Source organism: Protopterus annectens, chromosome 14.part0 (assembly GCF_019279795.1).
Source record: "Protopterus annectens isolate FY-2018-M chromosome 14.part0, PAN1.0, whole genome shotgun sequence".
NCBI classification, from domain to species: Eukaryota; Metazoa; Chordata; order Ceratodontiformes; family Protopteridae; genus Protopterus; species Protopterus annectens.
This window is the reverse complement of record NC_056748.1, coordinates 365697590-365724120: the sequence shown is the minus strand read 5'-3', so window position 1 is coordinate 365724120 and position 26531 is coordinate 365697590. Positions and strand designations below refer to the sequence as shown.

General features: G+C 40.7%; 1 protein-coding gene across 3 annotated transcripts in view; it reads left to right on the top strand.

Annotated features, from left to right (window-relative positions):
• Nucleotides 1-26531, top strand: part of FAM149B1 (family with sequence similarity 149 member B1) — a 1523608-nt gene that overhangs the window by 66272 nt on the left and 1430805 nt on the right. For all 3 annotated transcript variants that reach the window (XM_044056091.1, XM_044056089.1, XR_006362759.1), the window contains exon 2: nt 1433-1571. In XM_044056091.1, coding sequence (XP_043912026.1) covers nt 1433-1571 — 139 coding nt within the window. The remainder of the gene's footprint in view (nt 1-1432; nt 1572-26531) is intronic.

The following is a 26531-nucleotide window of genomic DNA, read 5'->3' as shown; positions in this document are numbered from 1 at the left end:
TATTACCAATTCAGGCAGACCTTGGTTAAACATCTCATCTGAAGGACATCTCAGACATTCAGCAACCCCTCCTCTTCCAAGTACTGCACTGTAGTGTCATCATTAGAATGAGCGGCCACAGTGGTGCAGCGGTTAGCATTGCTGCCTCACAGCAAGAGGTTCTTCGGTTCGATTCTCAGCTGGGGTGCCTTCTGTGTGGGGTCTGCATGTCCTCCTTGTGGTCACATGGGTTTCCTCTGGGTGCTCTGGTTTCCTTCCACATTCCAAAGACATGCTGTAGGTGGATTGGACACACTAAATTGGCCCTAGGCATGAGTGCATGTGTGTGTGTGCCTTCTGTGGAAGGTTGGGCGCCGGGCTGGCAACTCAACACCGTAAAAACTCCACTGCCAATAATGAGCGGACAGGTGATCCGCTGTGGCGACCCCTAACGAGGAAAAGCCGAAAGAAGAAGGTGTCATCATTAGAACACTAATCCAAGCGCTAAGTTTGGGGATAGGACCTTCAGCCTTCTAGTTTTCCAGGTATCGGTGGGAAATGTGCAGTCTTTTTCATCTACAGCAATGTTTTCCTCAAATTTCCAATACTGTAGCTCTGATGTTAGTCAGCTGCCCTTTGAAAATGTACCCTGAAGAATGGATGCATTTAACTGTTGGCAAGTTTCTAAGAAATAAGTGTTGTAACTACCTTTATAAGAAAGCAGTTAAAAACTAATTTTTAGCATTTATGCACATAATTGATTTGTGTGTTTTTTATGATTTTGTGCAGTTTGATTATATGAAAAGCCTGAAAAGCTTTGGTGAAAGTGCTGCTAAGATAACTGCTAATGATTGATGTAGTTGCAGCAGTTATTGTTTAAATCACTGATGTCCAGTACACAATTTATACATCCAATGTGAAAGTTCTGAAGGCAAAAGAGGATTCATTAGGCTGCATCCATGGAGATTTGTGGTGGCCATAAAGCCAACAGACAACTATAGGAAAAGACTCAGCACATTGAAGGCTACACTTTCTAGCATTATGCCTACTAATCAAAGTACTCATTGTGACATTTTTAAATGAATTCTCTTTTTCATAAGAAAAAGCATGCATGAGGAATGTTCTATATTCTTCTAAAAACTGAGATATTACTGTAGATATTTTATAGATTCTTTCTTATTCAGCTAATTTTATATATACAATGATAGCATAAATTAAAAACTAGGAGAATTTCATGAAAAGAAGAATGATTATTCTTTAATGATTTTTTATGTAGGCCACTAGTTTGTTATGCCATAGGCTGCCTTAGTGACTTTCATTTGGATTTATTTAGACTGCACCTCAGAACTTACTAGTTTTAAGTGAGTTAGTGAATAATTTTCTGTTTTAATGCTCTGATATGTGAAAACTGAAAATGGAGTCTGTGTGACTTTAAGTTTTCTGTTTGTTTCAGTGAGTCCGAAGTCTTGGGTGACTCTAACAGTGTCACAGATGCTGCACAAAACACTGAAAACTCCTGGTCTACTATTCAGAGTTATACAAGGACTGGCACCTCCATGGAACAAAGCTCTGTGTTTTCTTGGGGATATGAAGTAAGTCAATAAAAATAACTCAGTTTTTTAAATCATTTAAGTATATATATATTTTTTAGATCCTTAAGATTATCCCAGTGGCTCCCATTCCTACACCTAATTGACCCATTCATTCCTCATTCATGGTGGGAGCCCTCTGGGCCCATTCATTCCCCACTGGAAGCAAGAAGCCTGTGTTAGAGAGTGGGCTAGTTGCCAGATCCTGCATATTGTCCTCTCCCGACTTCCTAGCAGCTTGCAAGCTCTGCTGTAGCTGCTTCAGGAGTTGCATGCACTCTTCTAAGTATGTGAAACCTCTGGAACAGGCAGCAGTCTGCTTGTACCACAGGCACGCTAAGCTCTTTATACTGAGTAAATATCTTTGCATTACTGTTGTTTTCACCAATGCAATGAGCCAACCTGCCTCCCTCCCCTTCTCAGGATGGACAAGCTGGTGTCAGCATCTCAAGTCAATCCTCCCTTCCCTGTCCTTCCAGTGCCCATTCCTCTAGTCAAACATGGGTCAGCTGGGGTGCAGCTATGGCTTAATCCCCTTGTGCTGTGGATCCAGGTTGTTAAAGTTTCATGCGTTTGGTATAGGCTTAAGGAGATCTGCAGTATTTGAAGCATATGTAATTGAGGTTTCAGAATATTCCTGTGGCTGGTTGATCTCTGTAATGTTGACTATATTTAATCCATTTGACAACATTGTTATGAGGTAAAATGAAAATTGCATCATGAAATATAGTAATGATTACATGAGGCTTTTTGATTGTGGTGGTTATATATTTATTTTTATTTGATATTTAACTGGTTTGGTCCAGCTGAGCCAGGGGCCCATTTTCAGTGGAGACCCGAGGAGAAAAGCTGTAACACCAAATACAGTTAAGCAAAAAATAATTGACAAATACACAGTGGTTTGTAATGTACAGTTATACACAGATATGGTTCACTAGAGAACGTCACAGTGATCCATGTTCAGTCATAAACCTGCAGAATTAAGATATAAATTCACTAGACATGAATCAATAGAGTTAAATAGCCATTTAACGTATGCAGTGTGAAATAAGATAAATTTAGTAGTTAAGCTAATTAGGAAAAGCATTAGAGAAAAAAAAAGAAAAAGGAAAATACCTTTAATTTGAAGGAGAGAAATCGCAATAAAAACATATTTTAGTAAGAGAATGAGAAAAAGATCAAATCATTTTAACCTTGTATTAGGTGTGGAAGGATATAGTTGTCAGATGGGGTCTTGGCAGGGGTAGGACCAATTTTTTAGTAGATAGAATTTTAATTCTATTTTAAATTGGTGCTTTTGGGAGACAGTTCTTATAGTGAATGGGAGTGTGTTCCAGATGTGAGCTACTGAGTACTTGTACAAGGACTTTCCAATGTTCTTTTTGGGTTTGTAAATCTCAAGAAGGTGCTTATCAGTTGTGCGAATATGCCGTAGGAAGGGTGTAGTAAGCCATTAATTTGGAGTGGGAGGGGCAGGAGGAGGGATTGTAGAGAATGGAATGAGTGAAATGTAGTTGAAGCAGCAGCTGATATGACAATTCAAGCCATTGAAGTGTCTTAAGGGCACGACAGTGATGAGAATTGTGCGGAAAATTTGTGGCAAATCTAGCTACTTTATTGTACGTGTGCTCAAGTTTGGACAGAAGAGTTGAATATTAGTAAGGAGGGGGAGAGTACAGTAGACAAGGTAGGAGAGGAAACTTGAACCAAATAGAGTCTGGAGGAGGAAGTAAGGAATTTTCGATTTCTATCGATTAGTCCAAGTTTCTGGTGTTTTTTTTTATACATTGTTGGATATGTAGGTCATACTTTAGTTCGTTGCCTATGATGGTACCAAGTAGTTTGGCACTAGGTTCGGCTTTAATGGTAGTATTATTGTGGGAGGTGATAGTTAAGGAGGATTTTTGTTGAGCCAGTGTTCTAGGAAAGAACAGAAGGAGCTTCTTTTTTTTTGGATTTAGAATAAGTTGATTTTCTGAGAGCCATGATTTAACAGATGAGAGGGTATTTTGCATGAGTGCTAACAAATTAGGAATACTATGGGCAGTGGTAATAAGTGTCAAATCATCAGCATATTGCAGAAGTGTAGAAGTCTTACAAGCAGACTGTAGTTTGTTGGTGAAAGTATTGAACATGAGGGGGCCCAGAATTGATTCATGAGAAACCCCACTGTTGACTGGAAGGAAGGGAGAAAACAAGTTTGCTAGCGAACAGATTGCTGCATATTGGTGAGGTAGCTGGAGAACCACTGTATGGAGAAGCTAGAAAAACTAAGGTCTTGGAGTTTAGATAAACGTATGGAGTGATTGACAGTGTCAAAGGCCTTAGAGAGATCAAGGAAAAGGCAGAAGATTAGCATGTTATTGTCACAGGCCTCAGCAACTGATTGAGTGCATGAAAGAAGTGTAGTTGATGTGGTATGTTGGGGCCTGAAGCCATGTTGGGTAGCGGTAAGCAGGTTATTGGCAAGCAGGTGTTTGATTAATTGTGTGTGTATGTACTTCTCAAGAATTTTGGAGATAGGGGACAGGATGGCTATAGGCCTGCAATTAGAAGGGTCAGCAGACTTTCCACCCTTTTGCAATTGTGGATGTGTATAGAATAATTTCTGTAAATCGGGGACACAGGTGTCATTGATGGATCTATTTAGTCAATATTGAAATGGAGTAGGCAATGGAATCTGCATCAACTCTGAGAAAATTGGAAGGTAGTTTATCAGCATAGGGGGAGGAAGGTTTGAGTTTGGTCAAGAGAGATTTGATGTAGGTGGTGGGTACTGGTTTGAAAGAGAAGTTTTTCGGAGGTACTTTAAGGGTTGATGGAGGGATAGAGGGAATGTTACTATTTTGAGTTGATTTTTTGGATTGTTTCTATGAAACACTTGTTTTAGAGAGTGGCTGTTTCAGTGGTGGAATTATGTGGAAAGGGGTTGGCAGTCGTAGGGTTGCCAGGATAAAGGAGATTATTAATTGAGGTCCAGAATTTTTAAGGATTTTTGTGGGTTAGACTTGGAGGGGCAGAAGACATTTTTCTTATCTTTAAGTCTCTTTGCTAGGTTTCCTAGCTTTTTGTATTTGTGGAGTAGGAGAGGGGATTTGTTATTGACCCAGGCTTTCGGGATGCTGTCTCTCTCATGCATTTTTGAGCAGGTATGTTTAGTGATCCAAGGGGCAACGTTAGATGTTATTCTAATATTTTTGGAAGGTGCTATTGAATTGAGTATATCCATAAATATGCGATTGAATGATTTTACTGTATTAATGAGAGTGAGGTGATGAAGGAAGGACCAGTTAATGTTGGATAATTTAGAGTTAAAGGTATCTAGGTTGAAATTGGAGAGTTTACAGCAATCTCTATAGAGGTGATCCATAGGTGGATGATGGGAAAATCTGTGGATGTGCGTAGATGAGTGGTTACTCAAGGTGCTAGGAAGTGTCCCAGGGTTATGATAAAAGTGGAGGATTGAGGTGAGGGTCCAGTAGAGGAATGTTTGACAGTACTAGTAGGGGAGGAGATAAGTTGGTGGAAGCCATGAAGATTGATACTTAGATTAGGAGATGAAGTTGCAAGATTAGTCCAGTTTTTGTTAATATCGCCGAGGATAGTGGTTTCATAATGAACATGTTCCGCGAGTCATGAAAATATGCTCTCAAGGATAGGATATAGATAGAGGCTGTGGCAAATTTTTTGTGGGAATTAAGGTGGCAGTTTGTAATAAGAATTTCATCAGGATTAAAGGTAGGTATAGAAATAGATAGTGGGGAGAGATTAAGTTGTTCAGAGGATGGCAGCACCTCCACCCCTCATTTTGTTTGTCTGAGCAAAAGATGTTTTAACCTGGGGGTAGGGTTTTGAATTTTGTTCTATGTGGTTTTAACCAGTTTTCTGACAGGTTAGGATGTGAGAGGTAGTGTTAGCAATCCATGAATATAGTGCAGAGATTTTATTAATGAGGCTTTGAATATTTAGATAATAGATTTTTAATGTTCTAGGAGAAGGAAGAGGGGGTAGGGTTTGGGGAACTGAGATTGGAGGTAAGAGGTGTGTGTATGTGAGGGATAGAGGCAGGTGGACCTGGGTTGTGATGGATGTCTCCACCCAGGTGTGTCCAAGAAAGTAAAGATGTGTCTAAAGATGTCTAGGTTAGCAGACCTTTTAAACTTCAGGGTAGAGGAGAGTGAGGTGTTTGGAAAGGTCTTGTTCTTGAAGAGGAGAGATGTAGTGGTGAGAAGTGGAAGAGGGATAGAGAGATTTGTTGTGTGTAGGGGAAGCTGCCAGTAATGTAGGGGTTGAGGAGAGTGGGTGGTGGTGTTTGATAAGATAGTGTAGGGAAAGGAATAAAAGAAGAGTAGTAAACAGATATACATTTAGCATGATGAAAGGATAAGTGATGAATATAGGTGTAAAGTGTAGAGTATATATAGTTGGTAAGAGTAAATACCAAAACAGCTATTGCGAGAAGAAGGTGTCCTTAAGTGTCTGAATGATAGAGGTGATGAAAAGAGGGTACAGAAGGAAATGTAGAGTATGTGAGAGTACAGGGGAAGGAAAAGGATAATTAATTGAGAGTAGAGGTTAGGATATTGTAGGGGTGGGAAAGGGGGGAGTATTGTAAAATTTGTTTGAGATAGGTGATTGGTTGGAGGGATAAGAAGAGGCGTAGTACAGAGAGTATAAAGTAAAGGATATGGGAGTGGGTGGGAAAGGGGGTACGATAGGGGAGCTGAGTGAGGCCGAGCTGGTTGGCCCAGAAGGAGGAGGCAAGGGAATGAGAGAGGGAAAAAAGGAAAAACAATCAGAATGATGCTTAACAGGTAAGTAGTACTCCTCCCATAATAGGTTCATGACCTATTTATTGAGACTATATTAACAGGGCTGCAGGCCACATAAGACCGGAACTAAAGTCACTCTTTTGTCTATTGCTCGTGTTTGTTTCACTAGTATTGATGTTTATTTTTAATTTTGTTTTTTTCTCTTTTTAAAGAGTTTTACCTTGTGAGGGCAGTGTGAGGCTATACCTTTCAGCTTTACTGTTTGTTGTACTCAGTATCATGTTTGCTGCCTTTGTGTCTTAAAGTGATTGATGTCTGATATATATTTAATTGTATGTATGATTTAAAGCGGGCATAACTTAATCATGCATACAGTCCTGCAGTGCTAGGATTGCTGGCTGCATTAACATAGGTGTTGGAATCTGAGCATGATGAATGTAGCCTTGGTTCGGGTAACAAAGTAAGTTTCTGAGAATGTGACTTGCTGAAACAGAATTGAGTGACTGGATGTTGGCTGTACTTTTTTAAGGGGAGGGCAAGTGACCAGCGCAGGAGTATCTTCTCACGTAGACTAGGAGGTGTCATGTTGGAGTCGACATTCAACACTATGTGTGTTGCAAGCTTTGCAGTTAAAAAAAAAAAAAAAAAAAAAAAAAGTAAAAACTACCTGTAGATGACTACCAGCTGACAACCATTATTTACCCTCACTGGATGGACATAAAATGGGGTTACTGAAGGGTATTCCTACAGTGAAAAGGAGAGATCCCAGTGGATGTTGTGGAGTGATATCTGGCATGATGCAAGGAATGAAAAGATCATTGTTATAAGGGAATAAAATTTTGTTGTGTTATGATGCTGTTTTTTAGTACTTATAAATTTAACATAAGCTTTTACTTGTCTAGTTTGCTGAATCATCATTTTATCTATTTATTTAACTTATTGTAATTATTCCGAAAAAGTAGAAGACAGTCACTTCATTCTCTTCTATGTTCTTTCCTGTGCTGTTGTTGTTACGCTACTACTCTTAAGTAATTCTGTAGCAATTTTCCTCTTCTTTCCCTGGTCTTCATTATTTAAACACTTTATTGTATAATATATTTAATCAACAGTATATATATTTTGAATGTATACCTGCAGCCAATTTCTTTCCCGACTGTGCAGTATATATTAAGTGCTAGGTAGTGACCACTAACACCTGTAAGTGCTAGTTATACCGACCACTTGCATTTCTAGGTTTGCATACTTTCAAGTGACATTTTTGATGATGCAAACTTAATGCTTTTCTGATTTATATCTACAAAAGTTCAGCTGTCAGTCATTTAAAAGTTACCATATTGTTCTCTGCTCTTTTGTGAATTTTAACTCACTCTGCTAATTCATCGAAACCTTTTCCCCAGACCTCAAGTAAAAGTGGGCCCTGCCCAAGTGGCCAAAAGTAAACAAGATTTTCTATGCCAAATTTCTTGTTTGTAAGCAGGTGATGCATTTATTTGTAGGTGAGCAGTGAATTTCCATCTAGGGATGAAAGTGTCATCACAGTGCAGCAGACACTATGTGGTGTTAATAAGCTTTCCTTTTTCTCAGAGGCAAATACTGTGGTATCTAGGTTGTATTCTTGCAGAAGAAAAACAGAATGTGAAAGTTATAAGCGAAACTATAAACTTAACCATTCTGAAAATGACACACAGTGCATGTTTTTCCCCATGCTGCAGTCTTCGTCACTCTTCACCAGTTGTAGGTGGGATATGCCGATTACCCTAGCAGACGGTGACTGGATGATTATACAGGAGGGTTAATAAAATATTTTACTGAAAGGTACAAAGATACCTTAAGAGCAATGCTTACAGAACAAAAAGTCGCTTCCACTAAAGCGATTATGTAGTTAAAATCACTTTCTTTAATAAAACTTTTAAACCGCAAGCTGCACGAATATTTCAGCCACAGGTCTAGACAGAATAAGTGCTTTCAGTAAAATACCTTCATGATGAACTATTCGTGCAGCTTGCGGTTTTAAAGTTTTATTAAAGGAAATGATTTTAACTATATATTCCCTTTGGTGGAAGCTACTTTTTGTTCTGTTTGTACCTGGTTCTCTTAAGTAAGGTTTCCTTTAGAGGTGTCTCTTCTCATTTCTGAATCTTAAGAGCAATGCTTATCATGTATATCTAAGAAATGTGCTTTTTATCTGCACATCATCAGACAGTTTGGAGCAAATTTATTTTTGCAACTCCTCATTAAGCATTTAGAAATGACACTTTGTTCTTTATATTTTAACATCATGCAGTTGATATTGAGATCTTCTTTAGAAAGTGTCACTGTAACAGTAAATTATAATATTTGGGATATGTATTTCTGTTGGTCTGGCAAGATGGTCCAAACTGCCCCCATCCCCAACCCCTCCAGGAATGCTAACAGTGGCCTTCTACCTTTAAAGTTGTATAGTACAAGGCTCTCATATACATCGAGCATTAGCACACCTTAGTGTTTTGCTGGAGATTTTCTACTGTATAGCACACTCCTGCATATATATACATTTTTAATTAAATGCTAAAGAGAAAAAATCATTATCTCTTCTTATATCAAGTATAGTTATGACTTTTCTTTTTAATCTATCTAACAGATGGTGCATGTAACTACATATTATACCCAAATATGTACATTCCAGTATATAGTTGTATAGGGCTAGGCCATACATCTGAATGTTATGGTATTTATCAAAAAAGTAGCAAGACAACTAGATTGAAGTGCTTGAAAGCATTTTATCTGTGCCAGTTGAGAAACATTTGATCACTCTGTCTTTCCAGCTGATTGAGATGACAGTTCTAATATAACAGTATGGCATTCTACACAGTCTTCAACTCTTTGCAAAGCATCTTTAGGAATGCATAACCAAAGAGGCTTCCTTAACAGTGAGATTGGGATGGAGGCAAGAATCAAGGTGGGAGGGTAGTGTTTACACAGAGAAACCAGGCCAGGGGTATCCTCTTTCCCCACTTAAAACCATTGGCAAATAAAATAAGGGACTCTGACTTTTAAGGGTATAACTGGTATGATATTCAGTAATAATTAGCTTAATTTGCAGATATTCTTTTGTACGTAATAAATCCAGAAAAATGCTATTTCAGTGGGTTTTTTTACACACCTTTATTGAATTATCAGTTGTAACACAGGCAAACTTAAATTTATATAAAAGTAATCAAACTATATTAACAAGCTCACATTTGCAAACATTATACATCACATATATTGTTGTATATCCTATAATATAAACAATATTACATAAATTATTAATTTCTTTCATTCCCTTAAACCTCATTACTCCTCCAAAACATTTTTTTTGCATGTATTATTCCCACAATTTCCATTTTTTCAGCATGATTTACTCCTAACCTTTTCTGAAGATTCCACCTCCTGTTCTTTTATCTCTGTTACAGTGTTCACTACCTCAAGTATAGTTGGTGTAGATTCTGATTTCTTTTTTCTAGTAATTGCTTTTGTTTTTTGGGCAGCCACCAAAATCAAACTTAAGGCAGTACTATATCTAGGAAATTCAGATCCTGTATCCCAGCTCACACAAAAAAACATAATTTCCTTAGTTACACTCATTTGCTCACTGAGTATCCCAACAAAGCACTCTGTGTGGAGTTTTTAAAGTCTGGCCACTCATTACACCCCAAAACATTTAGTCCCAGTTACTTCTTTCTTCCCCATCACACCTCCAACATTTGCCATCTACTCAAGGAAAATTTCTTTGAGTCTGCTTGGGGTATAAAAGTATTTATGCAAATACTTCAAGCAAAAATCGTAAATATTCTATACTTTGTTGCATATTTGGGAGCCATGCATATGCCCTCCAGTTGTTTCTTTGTGAATTACATATCTAATCTCTCTGACCTCTTCTGATTGATTCTTTTAGTTATTGTACAATATTTTATCTTCTTCTTTCGGCTGCTCCCGTTATGGGTCACCACAGCGGATCATCTCTTTCCATTTCTTCCTGTCCTCTGCATCGTGCTCTGTCACACCAACCACCTGCATGTCCTCTCTCACCACATCCATAAACCTTATCTTAGGCCTTCCTCTTTTCCTGTTACCTGGCGGCTTCATCCTTAGCATCTTTTTCCCTCCTCAGCACATGTCCAAACCAAAGTAATCTTGCCTCTCTGGCTTTACCTTCAAACCTGGGCTGACCCTCTAATATACTTATTCCTAATCCTGTCCACCCACATCACACCCAGTGCAAATCTTAACATCTTTAACTGTACCACTTCCAGCTCTGACTCCTGCCTTTTTGTCAATGCCATTGTCTCCAACCCATATAACATAGCTGGTCTCACTACCCTATGCTGTGCTAATTATCCCCTTTTTAACAGCTGCTTCAGTTTTAGAGTCAATTAAAAACTCAACCAGTGCAGGTCTTTCATTTAGGATTCCCATATCTCTTTCTCTTTGTCTGTACTTTGCCTTCCTATCAGGGACTGGTCTGCAATCCAATTGTCTTACTGGCCTCTTCCCATTCTATTACCTTTCCCTGTCCAATTATTTGTTCCCAATACTTTGATTAGTTTGCCAGCTTCCTCCAGTAAATTCCAGCCCCTCTTGTCTATTCTGTATACCCTAATGGCAGTCATCCCTATTTGCAGAATCTCCTTTCTTCCTTCCCATGTTGGCTTAGTTTTTAGTATACTGTTACTTTATGATTGTAATATTTTGTATAACTTGTTTTTTCTCCTTAAGGATCTGCATCCAAAATCTAATTATTTCCTTATTTTTTTAAATGCCCCTCCCCCCAGCTTCATCATCATCCCTTTCCACTTTGTATTGTTGTTTTCTGCTTGTTTTATGTATGAGAGCCTTAACTTGCCCTCTTCCCTTCCTGAATAAAATCCTTCAACTCTTTATAGATTACTATCCACATCTTCTCTGGTTGATAAAAATATGCCTGACCTGTGTAGAAAACTTAAAGGACTAAAAATGTTTTTACTTTTTTGTATGTTGCTATCCATATCTCTAGGCAACAGCTTCCGGTTTCTCAGTTTTTATATTACCTTTTCTTTAGTCTCTTCTCACATATCTTCACCTGCCATAATGGAATCCTTTTTAATTCATACTTCTAAGTACTTCATTTTTATCATGTCCCCATAAATTTGGGTATTGCTGGACCAATTCATGGGTGGGTCATAGTTTGTGGCTATAGCCTTTTTTTAATATCCATTAATTTTATATCCCCAAAACAGTCTCAGAAAATTCTACAACATTGAGATGTCCTTTTTTGGTTCCATCAGATGCAAAGTAATATCATCTGCAAATAAAACCAACTTTTCTTGAACCGCATCACCAGTTATACACTTGAATTTCTGAGCCCCTTATTTTCTTTGCCAGTTGTTCTAAATATAAAGCGAATGACAAAGGGGAAAGAGGATACCTCTGTCTGGTTCCTCTGTTCAGATACAACTTAACAGAGAGTAACCCTCCCATTTTGTTTTTTTGCTTCCAATTCCTCATATATTATTCTAATTAATTTAATTGTATCAGGAAATGCAGATGCTTCCATTGCCCTACTCATAAAGTCCCAGCTTAACCTGTCAAATGCTTTCTCTACATCAAGTCCCAAAAGAAACAGCAGTATTTTCTTGCATTCTGCTTCCCTTTGGATCATCATTGTTCTGTTAATGGTATCAAAAGTTTTCCTCCCCTACACAAAAGCACACTGGTCCATATCTATCAATTTTGGCATTAACTTTGCCAATCTTTTAGCCATTATAGACATAAACACTTTATAATCATGGTTTATAATTGAAATGGGCCTTTGAGACTGGATCAGATAGGTCTTAATTATCTTTAGGTATTACAGCCCCACATATTTTTTCCAGGATGTTGGTGCCTCCCTTCCTTTTAAAATACTGTTAAACAAAGTTTTCGTTCCTATCTTCCAAACTTCCTCCAGAATACCTTCTGTTCATGGAGATTTTCCTGCAGATTGGTTATATGTTTGGCTAACCCAGACTCCTATATACTTCAACATAATCTATCTTCCTTACAAATGCCCTTTATTACTCTGATCTGACAGCATTATATGTCTAAACTGAAAAAAATACTTAGACTACAAGAATGTCCTTCCTCACACTTTGACTGCATTTCTGTTGACTTGTAAATATTTGATAATTGTCCAAATGTTGTAAATACCAGCAAAACATCTCTGTAATACCCTTTTCTGTCTGTATTTGTTGTACTGTACTGTTTTATGAATGTGTTACAGTAGTTTATAATTGTTTTTTTTTTCTGGAGCTTTTCTCCCCGGGCCTCCACTGAAAAAGGGCTATTTGCAGCTTACTCGTACTACTCCCTGGTCAACAAAAGTAAAATAAATAAACAAATCTCATCTGTCGTCAGTAGTCCTTACTACTACAGATCTGTCATTATCCTTTTTTTTTCTCTGTCACTATTGGAGCTCTTGTAGCAATTAAAATAAGTATTCTTTTCCTTTATCCCTGATATTCCATAGAATGTCCTTCCTGGAATCCTTTCTTTTTCATATTCATGTGCTCAGTTCTTTCCATATGTGGCTGTTTGTACTCTGCATTTGTTAATATAATTAAGTACTCTTTCCCTTTTGTCTATTCCTGTAAGACCATTCACATTCCATGGTAATATGGAAAGTGTCGTCATTAGAAATTTATTTTATTTATTTTTTAGTGAGTAGGTTTAGACAGCTGTAGGTTAGTTTTTGTAGTTGTATAACTTCTAATGTTGTTTGATAGGTTTCGTAATGATCTTGCATAGGTTAATCGGTTTATATGAGGTTACTAGGCTAACAGCCTCAGGGCCCTTACAAGCCTAGCCAAGTTCAACCTGTGACCCAAGGGTGTGTGGTTCAAGCAGACACTAAAATCAGCACCCATTGCCCCTCTCCAAGATGGACATAGGTGGAACCCCCGGGGTGAATTTCCGGTTCATAGAAAGTTGCAGAAGTAATAAACAAGTTTTTTTTTTTTTTGCTGGTGTATAGCATTATAGTGTGTTGTTGTTGTTGCTTTATAGCTTTCATTTAGCTGTGTGTGCTGATTTTTTTTTTTTTGTTATGAAAGATTTTCAGTGATTCAGAAAGTGTGCTCAATGTGGGCATAAACTTCCACTTCAGGACCCACATTTGTTTTGTGTTTACAGTCTCTGCCTTCCTACCTAGATCCGCATTGCCAGTCCTGTGCTTTCTTTTGCGCTAGGTCCCTTCAGACCAGATGTGAGTAATTGACAGTGGAAAGATTGCACCCCCCACAGACAGGGGCTTCATCTTTTGCAGGCTCTCCTTGTTATGCTTCTCCATCAAAAAATGGAGATTTTTGATGTAGAAGTCTAAGTCCAAGGAGAAAACCAAGGAAAAGGACAAGTCAGATAAGAAAAGTGAATCAGATTCAGCCAGGAAATGTTCTCTGTATCTGAAGGTACTAGTCAGACTGGATCCTAAGTTAGCCTGTAGGTAGGAACTGGTAAGCTTAAGAATGCATTCTCCAGTCCTCCAAATAAGATTTTTGAGACCACCCTTTGTGGCTTCTTTCTCCCAGTCATCCCAAAGTCTCATCGAGTAGGATGTAGTCAGGATGATGAGGAAGTTCCTCAGGACTCTGATCCAGCTTGGGGTTCGCTCGGTTCCATCCCCTGGAACTGTGCAGGCTATTGCTTCAACCTACCTTCCAGTTTTTTCTCTGGTACCAGTTTACCCTATACTGGAGCTAGTAACTTGGGTTCCATCCTGCACTGAGGCAGCTTCGTCAGGGTTGACAGTAGTAATTACTTTGACCCCAACAACATCCCTTTCTCTTTCGACTCCATAACAGTTGGATCAGGGAAAGACTCTGAGCCAAAGCAATCAATACCATGGTTCAAGGGGAGGTATAGACACAGAGATTCTCTGAGCTATCCCTACCTCTCAGATCATTGGCCCTCAGCAGTTCAGATATGAGGTCAGCTTTAGCGTCTAGGTGCAGAGGAATCTCCATTGTCCTTGGACAGGGGCAGGTCTTCAGAGCCAGTTGCATCCTTGACCTTCAAGGCTTTTCACAGGATCTTAGCTTAGCCATGCATAAGGAGAAGGCTCCCTCAACCAGTTCACTGCATACCAAACCCCAGCAGGTCTCTAGCTGTTTTGTCTCTTATCTTGCCACACAGGGTAGTTGGAGCTACAAGCTACTGAGAGTCCATGCTGTATTAGCCTCCAGTCTGACTATAACCCTTCTAATCCTCCACTAGAAACTGTACATGAGAAGCAGATGTGCAAATGGAAGCATATAGACTTGTTTCCAGAGTATTTCAAAGAAGATCTTGATTTGGATGAAGCTGAAGATCCCCCGCTCACTCCTCAGAAGACATCACTTTTGGCGAAATCCTTGAATTGATGAAACAAAGAGAGGGGTGATCTATCAAAGACCCTTAACCAGACTAGTCCGCATCCTTGGAAGAATTTGGTTTTGGCCCAACGTTGTCCTTGATACCTCCCGTCATTCCCCTAATTGATCTTACAGCACAACAGGCCTGTAAGGACTCTGATGTGGTGAAACCCATCACTAAGAAAGTAGATGAATTTTGGCAGCTCCCAAAGAGAGGGAAGCATTGGAGCAAAGGTCCTCTAGTAGTTCTGGTGGTAGTAGCAGCCACAAAAAAGGAATTATCAGAAGAAAGTTCCCCTCTCCATTCTCCTAGCAGGGAGTCCAGGGGAATGGACAGGTTTGGAAAATGGACTTATGCTTCATCAATGTTTGCTGTCAGATCGCTGGAGTTATTTGGCTCGTGTTTAGACTACAGAGGGATTTGAGTAGGGAAATTTCCAAATCCCTTTCGAGTGTATTACTTGTGGCTGTCCAGGTGATGGTGGACTCCCAGATGTTCTTCGTGCTTCACTGTTGCAGTCATCACATTTGGGTTATCTGCCTGAAGGTAGCCCTCAGTCGGCCTGAATACCAGAGTCTTGGGATTTCTGTGTCGGATGCCGTCACTTCTTCCATGATGTCAGGGGTATAAAACATGCAGCCGATGCCATTACATCAGCTTTTCTTGCCATGCAGAGTCTGAAGCAGTTTGGAAGTGCCGGTAGGTCACCTCCTGAAATTTTCATTTCGCGTTTCAGACCTGAAGTCTTCTAAAAGATAAGTACCCCATTGGGGATCCTTTTTTCTTGCTCTAACCGATGTCAGAAAAAATGAATAATTGTCTTGCCTGTGGAAAGCAAATACCTCACAGAGATTTTCATTCTTACTGCGTCACCTGTTTAGGCCCAGACCACAGCGTTCCTCATTGTCAGTTTTGTGCCTTGTTCAACGCCCGAACTATTCGTCGTAGGGCTATTTTTGTTGGGAAATTATTTTGCTCTCATTCTCCGTATTCTGAAATGGCTTCGATATGCCATCCGACTACTGGTCTTCCAAAAAAAACGTAAAGACAGAGACAGACCGCATAGGTCCAAAACTACTGACGACACTTCCATTAAGCTAATTGCCAGTCTGACGGTACTCAGTGAGACGCTTTTGCAGCCCCTGATACCCACTTCTACAGTTTCATAGGCCTCTACTGAGACCCATTCGGAGTCCAGTATGCCGTGAGATGCTTCTTTGACTATGGAACCTGCGGATGTCTCTACCTTGAATGGGTCCGGAGCCGCTCTGCAGGCACCGGCTTCTAATTTTCATATTAAACTGACGACTTTGTTTCAAACCAAAAATACCGAATTTCTCAGGCCCAGAGTTCGCACTACACCTAGGAAACCGACAACCAAAGTGCATTCTTAGGCCCACATGCCACAGAAACAAATGCTTAGAATGGCTGAAGACCTTATTACCTTAATTAGGGGAAGCCAGCCTTCCCCCTCAAAAAGACCAATAACTGATTTTCCTGCTAATTCTTCTGATCATGAGTCTGATGACTGTGTGACCCTTCTGATTACCAAGATATACCCTTATCTACCTATGAGGATTCTGATGCAGACTATTCCATTCCCACTTCTTCCCCACTTGAAGATTTTTCTTTTGGTGAAACCCTGCATACCCTTAGAGAGCATTTCCGCTGGGAGTGCCAGGACTACCCACAGTCCAAAAAGAGACTGGGAGTTTTTAAACTTGCCTCACCACAGGCCTTTAGCTATCCCTCATGTTCTGGAAATTGTAGATGCTGTCTTCAATTACTCCAGCCTTACCACTGATACTTTGCCTCCAGCTCCCAGGAAACCTGACGGGTACTACAGAGTTCCTGACTCCCACAAATTCCTCTTTAAGGATCCTGCTGCGGATCCAGAGACCATTTCCCAGGGACCTAAAGGCATTAAGGCTACAACAGCCATACATTCCTACCCCTTTGGACAGGGATTCTAGGGCTTTAGACAGATGGGGTAAGAAGGGTATACTCCTCTGCTACTCTTGCCATCAGGGCTTTAAATTGCCAGTTTCATATGAAAATATCAGCACCATATTATGGAGCTAATTAAACAGAAAATTATGTTGATTCCTGATTGTGCAGAACATAAAGATTTACAAGAGTTAATGCAATTCTGCTAACCAAGTTGGAAAACATACTTTGCAATGTGGTTTGGATGCCTTAAAAGCATCTTGCAGGGCTGCTGTCACTGGGTCCGTTCTTAGAAGGCATGTTTGGCTTAAGGAACAAATCTTGCCAGATTATATCAAAGCAAAATTACTAGGTGCTCCATTACACCAAGAACGTCTGTTTGGCACAAAAGCAGAAGAAGTCCTCAAAAAGATGGAGGAAAAAGCTAAATCTATGCAAACTGTTAAAGATTTCCTACAGGTACAGCCACCTAGATTCAGTAGGCATTGGCATTCAAGAAAATGGTCTTTTCCAGTCCCTCCCAGACCTTCTCAGTCCAAACCCAGGGGCAGCAGACCTCCAGGACTACAGTCTCAGGGTATGCACAGATCTAAGCAATGGAGTGCTCCCACCTCTAAAACTGGGAGTAGTAAGCCACCATCCTATGGTAAAAGTTCACAATGATTTATCTTTAACTCTTTCAAGCCTTGCCCAAGTACTTGCACCCTTAGGAGGAAAACTAGCCCTACATGAAAAGAAAACTGGGAGTACATTACCCAGGACAGATGGGCCTTGAACATTGTATCCCAGGGGAACAGATTCTACTTCCACTCACTGCCAACCCCAAGCGGATGGCTAGACCTCCCCCCAACCAGTGGGCAGAGGCCTAAAAGCAAGTACTTTCTCTTCTCAGTATCAAGGCTATTCAACCTGTCCCAGGAGAGCAAAGGGGACAAGGTTTTTCCTCCAGACTGTTTCTGGTACCCAGAAAAGAAAACTCTTGGCGCCGTATCCTGGATCTGTCTATTCTCAACACCTTCCTGGTGGTTCCAAGATTCAGAATGTTTACTCTCCAACAGCTGCTTTCTATGCTAGCCAAAGACTCCTGGCTAGCCACCCTAGACTTAAAAGAAGCTTATCTGCACATGCCCATAAGGGAATCCTGCACAAAATACCTATGGTTCAGAGCAGGCTCTATGCACTATCAGTTCTCTGCACTTCCCTTTTGCTTATCTACTGCACCCAGGGTATTCACAAAATGCCTCGCTCCAGCCATTGCATATTGCAGGCAGAGAAAAATTCAAATTTACCCATACTTGGATGATTGCCTGATTCAGGCGGACAGTCAGGAATTGCTACTCCAGCACCTGACATTTGTAAAGAGACTTCTAACTTCACTGGGGGGTACACCATCAACAAAAATAAATCACATCTGGTACCCAGCCAACAGATAGTATTCCTGGGAGCAAGCTTGAACACAACTTCCCAGATGGCATTCCTTACTCCAGAAAAACAAATTTATTTGACAAACTACTTCAGTCTACTGGCCACCAAAACCCAGCTATCTGCAAGAAAAATACTCCAAGCCCTAGGGTTCATGGCCTCTTGCATTCTACTAATTCCTTATGCAAGACTGCATATGAGGAAACTGCCATGGTACTTAAAGTCTCTGGTGTCAACATCCTCAGGACCTGCTAACAATGATTCCTATTATTCCTTGCCTAAGGACAGAGTTCCTTTGGTGGGCAGAGGCCTGCTACCACAAGGGACTCACTTTTACTCAACCCCCTACCGCCCAAACCCTAACAACAGATGCATCAGACTATGCATGGCGGGGCTCACATGGCAGGACAATGCATTCAAGGCAATTTGAGCCCAAAGCAAATGCACCTGCATATTAATCAAAAAGAAATGTTAGCTGTACAGAATGCTCTGACAGCCTACAAATGTCTTACTCTTCTAGGGCAATTATTGATAAAGACAGACAACACCACAGTTATGTGGTACATAAACAAGCAGGAGGAAACTCATTCCTACCCACTCTGCAAGTAAGCTATGGCTCTGTGGAACACAGCCTTGAGTAATCAAGTGCACCTGCAAGCTCAATTCCTGCCAGGCAAACTAAATTCACTGGCAGACGACTTAAGCAGAAATCTAATGGACCCACACGAGTGGAAACTGGAGCCCAAATCATTCAAGCTTCGGATCCACAGGTGGGGGGCACCAGAGGTGGACCTCTTTGCTTCCCCTCAGAACTATCACTTGAGCAAATATTGCACAAGAACTCCCCACAGCCAAGCATGGAAAGTGGATGCCCTGTCCTTTACATGGGAAAACCTCTCAATCTGTGCCTTTCCCCCTCTGCCCCTCTCAAAGGTTCTACTAAAGGTCAAACAGGACAAGCCAAGGACAATCCTGATTGCACCAGACTGACCATGCCAGCACTGGTACCCACTTTTGCACAGTCTGACAGTAGTGCCATCATGGCATCTGCCTCAGACCCCTTCCCTGCCCTCCCAACAGGAGGGCCAGATTTTGCATCCTCCGCTACAAACCCTGAACCTAGCAGCCTGGCTCATCCCCTGAACTTATCACCAGCAACCCTTAGTAATCAGGTGGTAGATATCATCCTTGAGGGAAGGAGGCCAAGTACTAGAAAATTCCATTCAGAAAAACGGAAAAGATACTGTTCTTGTAGCCAAACTCAGGGAATGCACACAACTGTGCCCAACTTACCTCATATACTAAATTACTTAACAGAAATGCTTCACAAAGTCCTATCCTTCTCTTCAGTTAAGATTTATGCCTGTGCCATCTCAGTTCATTATAATACTGAGCCACCCCTCTTCTCTCATCCTCTGGTCAAACAGTTCCTGAGAGAAGCAAAACATTTAAGACCCCACAGGAGAGCTCCCACTCCAGCCTGGGACCTTAACTTTGTATTGGAGAAGCTCACGATTCCACCCTTTGAACCTGCTGCTATAGCAGATTTAAAATTCCTCTCCTGGAAAACAGCTTTACTTCTAGCCATCACTTCAGTAAGAAGAGTGTCTGAATTGAAGGCCCTTATAGCCGTGGAGCCCTTCATTTTTTTCCATGTGGACAGGGTTTCCCTCGGGACTAACCCATCATTTATGCCCAAGGTGGTATCTAGTGTGGCTTTAAATCAGTCCATTCGCCAACCTTTTTCCCTATCCTTAGAATAAAGGGGAAAGGATCCCGCACTCCTTGGACAAGTTCTATCTGGACTGGACTAAACCTTTCAGAAAATCTGGCCAGCTGCTAGTTAGCTTTGCTACAGGGGCATAGGGAAAGGCCATTTCAAAGCAAACCATTTCTAAATGGATTTCACACTGCATCCATTTCTGTTACAAACACCATGGGAAACCTACCCCACAGGGGATCAGAACACATTCCACTAGGGCTATATCAACCTCTACAGCATTTTTCAGGGGAGTCCCTACCAGGGACATCCTGGAAGCTGCAACCAGGAGCTCTGTACACCCCTTCACCAAGCATTACCACTTACCTATATTTTCTAAATCCAGAGCTGGATTTGCCACAGCAGGCTTACAGAGCCTGCTTGCCAGCCCTAATGCTTCTTGACTGCCTCCACCCATCCTTAGCTTTGGGAATCAACCAAATATGATGACTGCAACAGTGAAACACGAAGAACATAGTACAATTGTGTACACTTACCATAAATGTAGATGTTCGAGTGTACTCACTGTTGCATTCCTGGTTACCCTCCCTCCAGCCCCCTGACTTCTCTATATTTACCTATCCTTTTTGTTTGACCATATCTTATAACATTGGTATTTACTTTTTACTGGGGGGTGTTACACACCATGTAATTGCTTCGTATTTTGGGGGCTCCTGACATCTGGGGCAAGAAAAACTGATGTAATGGCGTCCGCTGCATGTTTTATACCCCTGATGACCTGACATCATAGAAGAAGTGACGGCATCTGACACAGAAATCCCAAGACTCTGGTCTGTTATTCAGGCCAACTGAGGGCTACCTGCAGGCAGATAACCCAAATCTACATTTATGGTAAGTGTACACAGCTGTACTTTATCTGCATCGCAGTCAACCACCAACATAGCCATGTGTCTGCTCTCCAACACAGTTGATGGCTTGGCTAGGGCAGCAGACACCAGCATCACCACATGCCATCATGCCTGGATGCATCTTTGTGACTTTGCCGAAAGCTTTAAGGCATCTTTTCCTCAATGCCCCCTTTGGATCCACTCTTTTTGGACCCAAAGTCAAAGACTCACTCACCAGGAGTTAGCAGGATGGTAAGACTCTGTCTGCTGTGGGAATCCGTTTCTGAACTCCTTAGTGACCATTTTCTGGGAATTAGGATGGAAAAGAAAATGTGTTTCCGAAAATCTCAGAGCTCTTACCAAGACTGTCCCGGAGATGGTCCTCTTCATGGCAGAAGTGGAGACAACTGTAATAGGCATTGCCCTAGGGGCAGAGGCGGACAGCACAATCAGGGCTTCCAAGATCCTTTCTAAGGAAAGGTCTGCCAGTTCACCTAATGCTTGCCCGACTGCTGCACTCTGTTGGCAGTCAGGAGGCCTTGTGTTTAGCACCAGCATCAATCCAATCAACCAGTCCAATCAATCCAAACATCAATCAGTTAATATCTTGCCAGTCTTGAGGCTACCCTTTTTCCTTACTCAGAAAAAGAATGTTCCCGATGTTCCTTTTTTCCCAAGGTGGCATCCAAACAGTTCATATATCTACTGGTATTTTTCCCAGTATACTCTAACAAAGGTAAATATGTGTTACATTTGTTAAGACCTTTATCACCAACTCAGATTTTATCTTCGTAGGATGAAACCGTTCAGAAAATAGGATCAGCTGGTTATTGCCTTTCAAAACCGAAATTGGGAAAAGCTGTCACTAAGGTTACCCTTTTAGATTGCTGTTAGACTGCATCTCATCTGTCTGCAATAAAGAGCAATTGGCTCTACTATCTAAATGTAAAGCTCATTCCACTAGAGCAATATCTACTTCAACAGCATTCTCCAGAAGAATACCCATTGATATTTGTGCCTCAGTGACTTGGACCTCAATCCATAACTTTTGTGTCTCATTATAAACTGGATGCACTGTCCATAACACAATCTTCTTTTTGGCTCCACCATCCTCCGGAATGTCATTCTTTGATACCACCCAGAGAGACAGCTTGGGGGTCTGTACCATGTGATGAATCAGATGAAAATAGACAACATCAGATACGAATAGATTGGAATGCCACCAAGCAGAAGTTTGGATTGCAGGTTGGAGACTGCCTTCCCTACCAGGGAGTGATAACAGTATAGGCAAAGAGAAGGGGGTGTGGAGTATTTAAATGAAAAACCATCTCTGGTTGAGTTTATAGCTGAGTATAGAACATAAGCTGGAGCTAAAAGGATTATAATAGTAAGACGTATAAAGTAATGCATGGTGACTATAAGAATCAATCAGAAGAGATAAGAAAATTTGGAAATGAGAATAGAAAAGCAGTGTACAAGGAACAATGGGAGGGTATGTGTGTAGCTCCCAGGTGTGCAACAAAAAGTAGAAGGTTTAGGATTTTTGCATGGAAGTGTTTGCATGGGTGTTTTATTACCTCAAAGTATACTTCAGAGAACTTTTCCAGAGGTGAACAACAATTGTTGGGGGTGTGGTGGAAAACAGGGATACTTGGTAACATGTTTTTGTGGAATGCAACAAGTTGATTGATTTTAATAATTCCCTACAGGGTACTTTGTCAGAATGGTTAGGAAGTAAATTATTGTAACTAAGGAAGTGATTCCTTTGAGCTTGGGTAGAGAAACTGAATTGCCTAGAAATGGAAAGACACTACTAAGTTTAATGATATCAGATGGGGGGAAAAAAGCAATTAATAGCAAATCAAAAACAAAACCAATTGTAACAGACTAATAGAATGTTGTAAAGGAGGTAAAAGAACCGGAGGTGGGATCTGTAGAAAATGGAAGTATTTAACTACATAGAAATAAATTGAATCTGTGTGAATTATCCATCCAGAATAACATTCAGGAAGAGTGAAATTTCTGGGAAGGTAGGGCGTGAGCAATTGATATAATAACTTGAATAATAATTATTAAGAAAGAAACCATGTACAATGTAATGTGTGGAAAAATATCTTTGCAATGGCCTCTTTTCTCCTTTATGATTGGATGTGTACCCATGTCACTGTGTAATATGTGAAATTAATAAAATGTTTAAAAAAACAGAGAAATCTGTTTTATGAATGGAATGTGGCTCTAGTGATCTTTCAGACAGTTTTACAGCAGTTGGATATGCCAAAGATGGATGTGTTTGCTGCACATTTAAACAATCGGCTCTAGGCCTTTTGCGCCATCATTTATGCCAAGATTGTATGGAAGTTAGACACCTTTCTCTTTCCCATGGACAGAAACCTTAGTTTACAGTTTTTCCTCCTTTTCCACTGATCCAGAAGGTACTTCCAAAGTAGAACTGCATAGAGCCAGCCTTATTCTCAAAGCTGTTCTTTTCACACTTTTGGTGAAGTTGTCTACTTGCATGGTCTCTCCATCTTTGTAAGTCCTTACTAATTCTGCAGCAGGGCAAAATACTGCACTCCAGTTTCAAAGCATCGAGCCTTTCAGCTTGGAATACAGTAGCAGCAATTATTTTTCTATCCAAGTTTGAAACATACTAAAGGAAGCCAGAGTGATTCCTTTTCAATCCCACTTTTAGACATCTTAAAAAAGCCAGACCACCTACTGCAAGGTACTGTTGCATACAAAAATGGAAAATATTTGTCTTTTGTACTTCCACAAAGGGCCTAAATTCACTAAATTCTCTAAGTCTAAAGCTCTCAGATTCTTGGCTACCTCTTTTGACTCAACCTAGCATGTTCTTTTGTCAGGAAGTACATGTCTCACAGTGGCTCTCTGGTATATAGGGATGGAGCCTTGACTAAAACTCAATGGATCCAAGTTTGTCTAGAGGCTCAGACACTGGAGAAGGCAGGGTAGAGGTGGGGAGGAGCATTTTTGTTAGCTCCTTATTGAAATGTTAGCTGTCGAAATGCCAAGTGCCGACATGCTGGAAAAAAGATAAAGCTTGAAAATGCAGGAGAAGAATGAATCTCAAACATCACTGTTCTCCTTTAAACTTCTTTTTTGCAGGGGGCATGCCCCCCCTGACCTTCCTGATGTCAGGAGGGCAGCAAGCCCACTGAGTTTATATATATATATATATATATATATATATATATATATATATATATATATATATAATATATACTAACTCCAGTGTCTCCATACCTCAGAGAAGAGGGAACGTCCCAAGAAATGGCTGTCGCGGACATTGTAAGTCTATTTCTTATCCATTCATTCTCTGTGTTTCTGGACTTGGTCTTGCAGATCCTGACATTTCAAATGCGTATCAGCCTGGCCAGCTCACCCACTTTGGAATGGAGGGGTTTCTGTCTGTGATATGACATATTCCTGGTGACGGAATGGTGCTTTAATCACCTTTAAGATTGCCATTCGCATGCAAGCACTGAAGAGTGGGCCAATGCTAAGTGATGTTATATTCAGTGACGTGTGATGAGTAGCTTTTCCCATTTAGGGTACGCAAAAAAATCCCATGGCATGCAGGACAATGTATGTGATATTGGTATCTGCTCCACTTCCTCCTTTCAGACTGCCATTGTGGTTCAGCACTGGAGGAATAGCACCAGGGACATGCATTTCTCTACTTATGTGCCTGTTTTTCTTCATTTAGCAACAAATCCATCAGTTAAGACCGATCATCCTTCATTTAAGACCTCCAGGGAGACACCTTTCTCCTCCCTGGGACTTTAACTTAACTTCTTAAATTTTACAACATTAACTGTACCTCTGTTTGAACCATCTGATTAATTGGACATTAAATATTTTCCTGGAAATCTCTACCCTATTTCCACTTTCTGTAACCTCTGGAAGAAAGATTTCAAACTTACAAGCTCTCATCCTCAGCATACCTCTTAACTGCCCAGATTTTCACAAAAATGTCCAGATTTTTGCCTTGTATTTTTGGTCTATTTCTGATAAAAAATCTGTGAGTTTCTAGTAAATCACTGGGATGGTATAAGAATTAAAGTCACTAAATAATGACATACATTTGAGTTTTAGAATTCATATTCTTCAGAAGATTGCATGCTAAGACTAATCCTGTTGTTCTATCAACTTTCTAAGGGGGGGAATCATGAAAGCCTACATGATAATTTTTACCATGTGCGCATCATGGTGCAATGCACACACGGGCACAACAAGTTTTAGATTCAGTAAACTCCGCATAGCAGCACGCACTTGCACGCAAGTACTGAAACTTCCATGGCATGCAGATTACAGCATAAATAGCTGAATGACGGATCGGAAGACGGTTGGGGGGGGATTTTGTCAGTTCAGAAGTCAGCTGAATTTTATGCTAATGAAGCATATCAACACGGTGAAGCACATGTAGCAGGAATATTAAACTTGAACTTGCATGTTCATACTGACTGCTCACTCAAAATGGCACTCTTGCTCGGACATGCACAGTACTTATATGCACGTGCTGGCTAACTGGAAAACTTCTTGAAGGTATGTCACACACTGGTCTGCATCCTCCCTAGTTGCTCAGCTGTCTCATATAAACAATGACATTTGAATAGGCATGCAATTATAGACACTAATAAAGAAAAACAACAGTGATATCCAGGTTGCCATATATCTGGAACTAGGTTTTGAAATGCGACCTGCTCTCATGACATAATAGTTAGGACTGGGTTTAGCAACAGGGACAGTCATTGAGGAATGTTTTGCTTGAGGAGTCTCGGGGATTTTCTCAGGAACAGAGATTGCTGACAGAATGTCCTTTGGAACAGGAACATTGGACAAGTCACTCTGAGAACTTGTGTTTTTGTCAGAGGCAAGATGCTGTAACACTGGTTCGGACACTGGTAACAAATGCTTCTGATTTAATCAGAATTACATTCTTTGTGATTCCACAATGTATGATCTCAGCTCTTCACACAAACTTTGCACAGATCTGATGTGATCAAAACCTTTTGATGTCTTCATTCTCACTATCTCCACTTTTTGTAAAAAACAAAGGAGTTTCATAGTAAGACTTCTGGGACAAATGTTTTTTCAACAGTTGGGCTTTTACTGCTTTGTTATTAGCACTTGGAACCAACAAATTACAGCTGATTGGTAGTGTGGTTCTGGTTTGTCTCAACATAAGTCTGTGGGCAGGTGAACCAAGATGCTTATCACAAGGAATGTTTCTAAGATTTAACAAGTTTAGAAAAATATCGGTATTGTCACATCTGAATTTCTATAACAACTGATGTGAAGTGTTCCATCTTGCTGTACATTCTTACTGATGGGTTCGGAGCCGCTCCTCTGCTCTGACTCGGCCAACTGCCCAAAAGCTCTACAATCATTAGCTTCGAGCATGTCGGCTCCAAAACTTCGAGACGGATCGGAGGACGGTTGGGGGGGGGGGATTTTGTCAGTTCAGAAGTCCCAGGGACTGGCCCTGATAAAAGTTTGGCAAGCGCCGCTGTCTGCAGAAGCCTCTGGACCACAAGATCCACATCCTTATCCTAGAGTCTTGAGGACTGGGAAGAAGCTATGGAGGAGGCCACTGACCCGAAGGAGTGGAGACTTTAATGTAGGAGATACCGGTTCCAGTATCGGGGACCGGCTCCTACAAACAGTAACAACCTCCGGTTTCAAAAGCAGTGGAACCGAGGTAGGAGTTTCAATCTGTTTTGAGGTCGATGAACCCTTTTTTGGCTCTGACTCAGAAGAAGACTTCGAAGACAAGGTCTTTGAAGATTTTGATGTCTTGTCCCATGAT